At 51.0% G+C, this 10,333-nt stretch overlaps 1 protein-coding gene across 1 annotated transcript in view; it reads right to left on the bottom strand.

Moving 5' to 3' along the window:
* Positions 1 to 10,333, bottom strand: part of GTF3C1 (general transcription factor IIIC subunit 1) — a 79,613-nt gene that overhangs the window by 6,145 nt on the left and 63,135 nt on the right. The window contains exons 30-33 of the mRNA XM_023616077.2: positions 4,730 to 4,902; positions 2,985 to 3,272; positions 1,941 to 2,200; positions 213 to 493 (exon numbers count right to left, since the gene is read on the bottom strand). Of these exons, the coding sequence (XP_023471845.2) occupies positions 213 to 493; positions 1,941 to 2,200; positions 2,985 to 3,272; positions 4,730 to 4,902 (1,002 nt within the window). The remainder of the gene's footprint in view (positions 1 to 212; positions 494 to 1,940; positions 2,201 to 2,984; positions 3,273 to 4,729; positions 4,903 to 10,333) is intronic.

Here is a 10,333-nt window from a genome sequence, read left to right as displayed (position 1 = left end):
GCGTGGAAGGAACAGGGCCTAATGTGGCCAGACTTCTCACGTTCAGGAGAAACTGGGTTTTAGGCAAAATCTCTTATTTTTAAATGTTGACAACTAATTCATTCTTTAAAAAAATTATATTCTATGTCCCAAACCAGGCCTGTTTGCAGCGTGCACCTGTGAACTGCCACTTCTGCTTCAGCCACCCCAGGCTACCTGCGAGTGCAGCTCACCTGGACATAGTCTGCGAAGGTCCTGCTGCGCGCACCATCCGTCCTCTCAAAGGCGGAGAACCGTCTGCTCAGTGCCGCCCTGTCCACCCCGAAGCACCCTGCTGCTGCAATGGCACCCTGGACCTCCAAGGCGGCAGCCACGTCTCCAGGGCTGTACCCAGACAGCTCCATCTGGTGGGCAAACTCCTCCCAGCTGCTGGCGTCCCCTGGGCTGCTGAAGAGCCTGGTGAAGGTGTCGGGGAGGCAGGAGGTCCCCACTGTCAGCTCCTCTAGAGAAGTGGCTGCGAGGACAAGAGGCCTAGAGTCAGCCCTGACAGAAGCCCGTCCCCAGACGGGGTACTAGTGACACCGAGGCGGGATATGCTCCAGCGCCAACTCACTGCTCCCCAAACAGCAAGTGGTTCCCTTCTGGGTGGACATGGTTGGGCCCCTGGCAGGCAGGTTCCAGAGGCGTGTCCCTGGGCCCCTGACTGCAGCCGACAGGGCTGGACTCCCCAGGGCCAGTACAAGCCCCCTGCTCAAGACTCAAAGGGAAAGGCTCAGAGGCGGGGCTGGGGTCCAAAAACCATAAGCCCAGAGTTCTGGAAGGTCCTCACCCCGGCCTGCCCTGGGCTCCCTGCTTCCCAAAGCTCGTGTTCACGGCCCCTCGGACCCTGTGAGGCACCTGGGACCCTTCCTCAGACTCCCCAGGGCCAGCTTCTGCGCTTCCTGCAAAGGTGCCTCTGCTCAGACCGCAGTCTCAGGTCACCACTGCAGTCTGCCTGGCCAAGCTCCAGAGGACAGAACACTAACTGTGGTTACGAAGCCGAGGGGAAACGCCATCCCCCAACTTGTAAAGACAGAGGTGAGTCAGACAGAGGTGAGACGGAGGAAGAGGAGTGCAGGGACGGGAAGGGGCCCTACTGTTCTCACTGTATGCAGAGGGAGGAGAGAGTACCTAAAATTGACGGTGTCGGGGGTCTGGCCCTGAGGCCGAGTGGTTAAGTTAGTGCACTCTGCTTCAGCGGCCTAAGATTTGGCTAGGTCGGATCCTGGGCATGGACATGGCACCACTTATTAGGCCATGCTGAGGTGGCGTCCCACATGCCACAACCAGAGGCACTCACAACCAGAATATACAACTATGTACTGGGGGACTTTGGGGAGAAGAAGGGAAAAAAAAAAACTGAAGGTGCGAGAAATGGAGGGCTAAGGAAGTTATAGTTTCAAAGGTGATCGATACAAGAACCAAAAAAAGTGTAAAAATTGGAAGTAAAAGAGGTGAGAGATAATGAATATAAGCTGAATACTCATCTTTCATAGCAAGAAGTCAAAAGATAACACTTAAAAATCTCATAAAGTGCATAAATCAGAGTCACAGAGGGACCAGAATGTCAAGGCTGCCCCTGGAGAGCAAGCCAGAGCGTGGGGGGGTGAGGCGCCAGTTGCTCTTCCTCACAGGCCCCTCCGCCTGACTGCTAACACTGCAGGGTGCCTGATCAACAGGAAACAGACCCCATGGTGAGCTCGAATGCAGAGTGTGAGCACAGCACGGGGCTCCCCAGGCAAGTGGCCCTCGGGAGGACTTCTGGGGCCCTGCGCTCCTCCAGTTGCTGCCAAGAAGGGGAGGTGTTTGTCCTTGTTTCTGTTGTAGCCCCGTCAGCTGTGGCTTCCACGCTTGGCCTTCAAAGCTGGAGGTGAGCATCATGGGTTGGGGTCCCAGGGTGGCTGGGGTGGGGCAGCACTCACCAGTGGGCCCAAGGCAGGTGGGCGCGGGGCTGTGGCGGAGCCTGAACTTCACCTGGCAGGAGTTCACCACGATGCTGTCGTTGGGGTTGAGGTTGCGGGTGCTGACGATGCCGGGGGCGCAGTAGCCCCTCATCAGCAGGTAGTTGGTGTGGGAGGCCTGGCGGGCTTTCACCTCGATGCTCCGGCGCTTGCCCCCTGAGCCTTCGTCCAAGTCTTCCTCTTCATCCTCGTCCTCTTCCAAGGCCCCGTCCTTCCCCAAGCTAGGAGAGGAAAACTGACTGAGATGACCCAGCACAGGCCGAGCTCGTCTGCCGCTCCAGCCATCCCTTCCAGCACGCATCATCTCGCTCAGAGAGCACCCTCTGTGATGTGGCCTGAGCAATGGCTCGCCGTCGCTATGGAAACTCCCCCGGCATCTGCTGTGAAGGTCAGCATGGATGCTGCTCCAGATTCATCTCCTTCACCCACCTTCCCACACACCACTCTCACCCCTGTTCACAGACCTGTGTCTTTGCAAGAGCTGTTCCTTTTGCCTGGAAACCCTTCCTAGACTCTGTCCAAAAAACGCCCACTTCTCCATAAATCCCAGTTCAATTACTAGGCTCTCAAGGAACTTTGCCACTCTGACCTTCTCTGCTTACCACTCCTTGCCACAATGTACTGTGTCCTTTTCTTTGGCACAGCCAAGTCACTCCCTCCCCTGACCCCAGCGTCGGGAGGCACCAGAAGAAGGTACTGTACTGGATACAGTACCGGAATCCCTCACTCACAGATCTGGGAGGCCCCATCCTGGGAACTTCCTGAAGGCTCGGCTTACGCCCTGCTGTCTTTGTACAGCAAATGCCCACACAGTGCCAGACACAACACAGAGAAACTCAGCACATGTTTGTTGAATGAATAAAGACCAGATAACTGAGTAAATAAAATTGCAGACACCACAGCCATGTGAGGAAACAATGATGCCTGAAGCCCCCAGCTGCACTCAGAGCAGCGTGTGTGGTGGGTGCCTGGCATCGGAGCGGCTGCTGATGGCTTGGCTCTCACCTCTTAATGACCTCATTCTCCACCAGTGAACTGTCCACCACTACGATCTGCTCAGGGATCCTGACATCCACGGAGACAAGGCCCAAAGAGAAGAGGGTCAGGGCAGCCACACAGTGTCCTCCAGGGCCATCCAAAGAAAACGCCACCAGGTCACTTGTGGAGTCATTATTATCCTGATCTTTGAAGGAAAAATTATCAGGCTGGTCCAACTTGCCGGCAGCCCGGATCTTGCTGAAGAACTGGAATGATTCTGTGCAGACGGTGCTTGGAAACCGCCATGTAAAAATCCTACAGAGACAAAGAGAAGGTAAAGGCCTTCCTCAGGACAGGATGTGGGGAGCCTTCATCTGAATGGGCCACAGGCTCTTCAAATCACTACGGTCAAAACTGAACACACCAGCGTCTCTCTCCATCCCAGATGCTAGCACTACATTTCAGCCTCTCTGTATGTGTCTTCCCCTCACCTGAGCACCTTCAAGGCAGAGTCAAGCCTTGGTATCTAACTCTATGCCTCGCAGGCACTCACTATAAACAGGTGCCGAATTGGGGAAGATCAATGTTCTTTTTGTAATAATAATCTTTACACAAGGCAAGCCCTGAACCCACAGAGGACAGGACGGTGTGTGCTCAGTCTCATTGTCTTCATAAGGTGACTGCAGAGAGCCAAGCCCTTGCCTCCGTCCAAAAGTGTACCTTTCCAAGACCCCATAACAACAGAGACAGAAAGACCTAAGAGGTCGTCATCTGCTGACCACCACCCCTTAGCTCACAGGCAAGGATGCTACCATCAGAGAAGCGGCTTGAGGTCAAACGGCCTTGTTGGATTTGGACCCATGTCTTCCACTTCCCAGGCCATGGCTCTTTCTACTATACCACCCGCTTCCCAGGAAGGCAAAAGAGACTAAAGGTCATTCGGGATGGTCTTTAGGAAAGGAGCAAGTATCTGGAGTCACAGGCAAAAAGATGGATTAAAAAAACAAAAAAAATACTCATTTTGTTGTCTTTCCATTTCTGAATGAAGCCTCCATGCCAACCTGAGGCTGGTAAAGAGATCAGCATGGAGGAGGGGAAATCAGCCAAGGTGAGGGGCTGTCAAGGAGAAACTCCTGAGAGTGCTGTAGTGGATTTTCTCCATGTGCTTAAGGAGGCTGGTGGTGCAAAATGCCAGGCGTGCAACAAAGACCAGCCTCGCTTGCTGCTGGCGTGAGGCCACGCTGTGAGGGGTGCTCCTTTTTGGAGGGGCCCCAGGAAGGTGATTCTCAACATTGCAAACCACACTCAGATTCATCATGACGTGCTGCAAACTGAGTCTGAAAAGTCCGTGACAGCTTCACAAGGACGTGTGTGAGCCTGCACGACAGGTGCTTGGTGTAGCTTCGAGCTGAGAGGATCAGAGACTGAGGCTGTGCCCATCGGGGAGGGGCACTTTTAACTGGCTCAAATCTTTAAATTAGAAATCTATTTTACCCAAACTACTTGGAAAAATGGTAAATGCCCCAATGCAAAATACCTCAAGTGTTAACCTTATTCCCACAGGAGGAAACAGAGGTGTTGATGAGAAAACATGTTCTCAGAGGCTGCAACTCACACTCGAGGCCACAGGAGGCCCAGCCCTGCACTCTCTGATGATGGCTGTTGGGTTCATTACACCCACGTGTGCTACTCTTTGCAGAGTGGGCCTGGCTCAGCCCCTCACCTAGGGTTTCCACCTTTGCCTAGCATAGGCCTCCTGAATGGGTGCTCACCTGTAGTAGGTCTGGGACAACTGGTAGGACATTGGCACGAAGGGCACAGCCCGGTTTTTCTTTGGGCCCAGCATGTGGTTGACCCGGCGCCGGTTGACCAAGCTCCTTTTCTGGTACTCCATGAAGGCTTTCACGAGAATCTGGTCCTTATACTCCTGGTACAGGCGGAAAGTCTGCAACACAGCAAGTTGCGGGTGAGCAAGATTCTCTGGCCAGCTGGGGGAAACAGCCAGAATGTGTGGATGCACAGAAGCTACAGCTGATCATCTATGGAGGACGTTAACTGATACAGGGACAAGGGGCGGGGAGCCTGGAGTGGACACCTAGAGGTGTGGTCGGGGAGAGCCTGGAGGAAGCCAGGAATCCCGTCAACCTTCACCTCTATCATCGTGTCACACCTGAGACCACAGGGAAGGACAGGCAGCTGGAGAGAAGAAAGGCTCTGCCCCACGCCTAGTTCTTTGGATGTAGATAATGGGAGTCAATGCAGAATCACCTCTGGTACCACTCTTTCTCATATCCCTTGCCCGATCCATCACTATGTCTGGTTGGCTCATCCCCAAAATAAGTTCCCAAATGCATCTGGTTCATGCCAGCCATCTGCCAGCCATGCACTACCACCATCTAGTCCACACCACCATCGTTTTTCACCGTAGCCTACAGCAAACTGCTCTCCCTGCTTCCACACGTGCCACCTGTCCCCAACCCCTGACCATTTGCCACAGCAGCCAAAGCAAACCTTTCATGCCTAAATCAGACCACACGTTCCTTCCCCACCTCAAAACCCGATGGCAGTCCTCTGCAGGGAGAACATCCAGCCCTTACTATGCCTGACAAAGACCCCTGTGAGCAAGACCTTGCCTACCACCCTGGCCTCGCCTCCTACAAGTCCACCCCTGGCTCACTGCCCTCCAGCCTCACTGGCCTTCTCACTTGTCCTGAAAAGGCCAAGGCCTTCCTTTCCACCTTGGGACCTGTGCACTTGTCACTCCCATTTCTTGGAAAGCACCTCCTCCAAATCTTTGCAGGGTTGACTCCTTCTTAACATTCAGCAATCAGCTCAAATATTTCCCCTCAAAAACCAAATCCTTCCCATCCTGTTCCTCTGCAGTCAACTGGACACATTATCCGGTTTTATTTTCTCCGTAGCAACTGTCTCTACCTGAAATGATCTCGTTTGTTTACTCACTGTCTGTCTCTCCCACAGAAATGGAAGTCCCATGGGAACACAGACTTGACTCTCTTACTGCTGCCACAGTAAGCACAGCCTGGTACCCAGCCTGAAGCAAATGTGAAAGCTGGTGCCTGAGTCCCCATCACAGAGGCCCCTCCTGCTGGCCACGCCATCATGGCTCCATGGCCCACAGATCTAGACCTTGCACAGAGGAAGAGCAGCCCAAAGGACTGCAGGACCAGAAGGGTCTCTGTTACTCCAGTTTTCTGAAAAGAGTTGGCTCAACCAACCAACAGTTAGTGAATGTCCAGAATATTCCAGGCTCCAAGAAAGTCTCTGCTGGACTATCTCCTCAAAAGTACCAGCCAAGAACAACTGCAGTCATGGGCTAACAATTTTAGGCTTGGAAGGTTCTCTGCTGCACTGCTCCCAGGACCTCTGAGCGACAGAGGAGACGGAGGCTCACAGATTTGCAGGGATCTTCAGAGGCCTCACAGCTGGGCATGCATGGGACCAAGGAGAGAACAAGGCCTCACCCTCAAGTCCAGTCACCACACCACTGTGCCACTGCAGAGGGACAGAAGGGACTAGGAGCCAAAGCGGGGGTCAGTCAAGGTCCTGGAGCAGCACAGGAATGTTCTCACCGAGCTGGAGACGGGGTCTCGGTGCAGACAGGGTCTCGTCACTCCTAGGCCTGCACCCTTGATTTCTCTGGACAGCACTTCCACGTCAGTCCTGGGTGCACAGACTATCAGGCCTGACGGGGGAAACACTCATGGGACAGAGAGAAAGAAGTGGGGATTGGTTGCATGTCATCATTGCTTCCCCCGAAGTGGAAGCAGAAGCTGGGATCCAGCTTCTTGTGAAATGCCTTCTGTGACCTGCTCTTTCTTCCACGTGAAGACAATGACAGGATGGGCATAACTCCAGACAACCACTGGCATGGAAGAGGTGAGCACTTAGCCCATGCACAGTGAGTGGGAGAACGCGATCCAGCTCGTCAGATTTCTGCATGTCTGGGCTTTCAGACACAGTGAACCACAGCCACCTGGGACGACTTCCATCCCCGCCACCCCTGCTTCCCTGCACTTTCCCTGCGCTTCCCAGAACCTTCGGGCTGCAGGGGAGCCCTAATGGCCTTCCAGTCCTCACTGCAGACCAAAGGGAGTCACTGAAGAAGCTCTCTGTTTCCTGCTGTGGGCCAGAAGCTCTGTCACATGTAACTGCCACAGCTTGCGGGCAGGGAGAGTGACTAGCCCTTTGGCACCATCCACTAGAGCCCAGACGCCACATGGAAATGGAACTGAAGGAAAGGCAGTGGCATGATGCAGGGGACAAGGCCCTGGCTGGCACCCAGGGACCCGGCTTTGGTCTTTAACTTTGGGCCTGGGCTTCCTTGTGTGACGGCTGGTTGCACTGACACCTGAGGTCCCGTCCAGCTCTAACCCCTGCTGGGCAGGAGAGCTGAAAAGTCTACTCCACAGCCACAAGGCCAAGTGGAAAATTTGGATTTTTACACGCAATGTTGGGAGTAAATTAAATATTTTTTTTCTTTTTAAACAAGCGTGGGTCCAAAACAGCCAGGGGTCAGAATGAGGGCTGGCTTTTGGGAATCCTTGTTCTGTGCATGCTCAGGCTCAGACCGGCTTTACTCTTCATCTGTAAACTGCTGGGGTGGCAGAGTGGGCACGGCACCATGACCAGACTCCCTCTCTAAAATGCACACACCCTATGCCAGCAAGCGGTTAAAGTGCTACATGGCAACAAATGTATCAAGAATGGATGACTGGGCACTCTCCAACACAATGCCCCTCATGGTGATGAAGTAAAACAAGAAAGACGGTCTACTTTCATTCTTTTGCATGTCACTGTCCAGTCTTCCCAACGCCATTTATTGTACAACATTTATGTTCTTGGCTCCCTTGTCAAAGATTCGTTGTCCATAGACGTGTGGTTTTATTTCTGGGCTCTCAATTCTGTTCCATTGACCTGTGTGTCTGTTTTTGTGCCAGTACCATGCTGTTTTGATTACTGTAGCTTTGGAGTATATTTTGAAATCAGGGGATATGATACCTCCAGACCTGTTCTTTTTTCTCAGGATTGCTTTGGCTATTTGGGGTCTTTTGTTGTTCCGTATAAATTCTAGGACTCGTGTTATATTTCTGTGAAAAATGTTGCTGGGATTCTGATTGGGATTGCACTGAATCTGTAGATTGTTTTAGGTAATATGGACATTTTAACTACGTTAATTCTTCCACTCCATTAGCATAGAACATCTCTCCATTTCTTTGTGTCTTTTTTAATTTCTTTCAATAATGTCTTAAAGTTTTCAGTGTACAGGTCTTTCACCTCCTTGTTTAAATTTATTCATAGGTATTTTATTCTTTTTGTTGCGATTGTAAATGAGATTGTATTCTTATTTCTCTTTCTTTTTTTTTGGTGAGGAAGACTTGCTCTAACATTTGTTGCCAATCTTCCTCTTTTTTTTTTTCTTTGCTTAGGAAGATTAGCTCTGGGCTAACACCAGTGCCAGTCTTCCTCTATTTTGTACATGGGTCACCACCACAGCATGGTTTGACAAAGGGTGTAGGTTCACACCTGGGATCTGAACTCACAAACCTGGGATGCCGATATGGAGCATGCAGGACTTAACTGCTATGCCACGGGGCTGGCCCCTGATTTCTCTTTCTGATAGTTCGTTGTTGGTATATAGAAACACAACTGATTTTTGTATGTTGATTTCATACCTCTAGTTCATTGCAGCATATTCACAATAGCCAAGACGTGGAAGCAACCTAAGTGTCTGCCAGTGGACAAATGGATAAAGAAGATGTAGTACGTATACACAATGGAATACTACCCAGACATAAAAAAGGACGGAATCTTGCCATTTGCAACAGCATGGATGGACCTTGAGGGTGTTATGCTAAGCAAAATAAGTCAGATGGAGAAAGACAATTATTGTATGATTTCAGTTATAGGTGGAAGATAAAAAAACAAACACATGGATACAGAGAACAGACTGGTGGTTACCAGAGGGAAAGGGGGTCAGGGGAGGCAAACAGGGTAAGGGGCACATGTGTATGGTGACAGATGGCAACTAGACTTTTGGTAGTGAACACAATGCAGTCTATACAGAAGCCAAAATATAATGATGTACACCTGAAATTTTTATGTTATAAACCAATGTGACCTCAATACAAAAAATTAAAAAGAAAAGAGAGAGAATTAACTCTCGGTCTTGGGTTTGCAGAGGCTTGGCCATTGCTATAAAAAGACTTGGGCCAAGGTGATGGCTGAAGCACTGTATTTAAACCTGGCCAATTGTTTTCCTTAAATAGCCCCATTTCCCCCCAGCCCTCCTCACCTCCCTTGTGGCCAAAAGTAACAAGTACCCGACTAGGAAACATTTGCCCTGCCCAAGCTGCGTCTACACCAGTGTTTTCCCAAGGCGGCCCAGACCTTCATCAGAACCCTGGGACAGGCAGCAGGCCCTTGTCAGGGTCCCACGCCCTCCATTCTTGACTGCAGTCTCTAGGGTGGGGCCTGGCGTCCACACGCTAAACATCTCTCCAGTGGATTCTCAGACGTTCCATGTAAACAGACCAGTGGGATTAGAAATGACACCAGCCCTTTGTTTTCTTATTTTTTTCTCACGTTCCAAACTGGGTTGATTTGGCAATGTAAGCCACAGGTGCTGAATTTTAGGTTTAGAGATTAAACACAAAAGTAGATAGGTTCTACTTGGAATACACTTTGGTGATTATTAAAAATGAGGGAGCACTGGCTTGGGGAGCACATCCCTCTTAGGACTTCCCTTGTGGGGCTGTGGAGCCATGCGGGCTCAGGTTTGATGAACGAGCTGTGTAATCTTGGGCACACGTTTTTTTAATTTCTCTGAACCTCAAGTTTCCATATTTGTAAAAGAGTATTAATACCACCACCTGCCCAGTCTCAGTATAGGGTTAAATGAGATTTGCCTTCCTCTTTCATTCTCATTCAGCCACAAGAGAGCAGCATTACAGTTCTTTTTTTTTTTTTGAGGCAGATTAGCCCTGAGGTTAACTAATGCCAGTCCTCTTCTTTTTTGCTGAGGAAGCTTGGCCCTGAGCTAACATCCGTGCCCATCTTCCTTTACTTTATACATGGGATGCCTACCACAGCATGGCGTACCAAGCGGTGCCATGTCTGTACCCAGGCTCTGAACCAGCGAACCCCGGGCCGCCAAGAAGCAGAACGTGCGAACTTAACCGCTGTGCCACCAGGCCGGCCCCAACATTACTATTCTAATAAATTCTCAGGAGATGCATAAGACTCACGGCCCGCAGAAGCCAGCTTCTCATGCAGTGATCTCTAACAGTCAAAATATGCTGGTGTTTTTAAGTTGCACCTTAAAAAGATCTGCTGTATAGCTCAATTACATTCTCAGT

Source organism: Equus caballus, chromosome 13 (genome assembly GCF_041296265.1).
Source record: "Equus caballus isolate H_3958 breed thoroughbred chromosome 13, TB-T2T, whole genome shotgun sequence".
In the NCBI taxonomy this organism is placed as follows: Eukaryota; Metazoa; Chordata; class Mammalia; order Perissodactyla; family Equidae; genus Equus; species Equus caballus.
The sequence above is the reverse complement of the archived record's forward strand: the minus strand, read 5'-3'. Positions and strand labels throughout refer to the sequence as shown.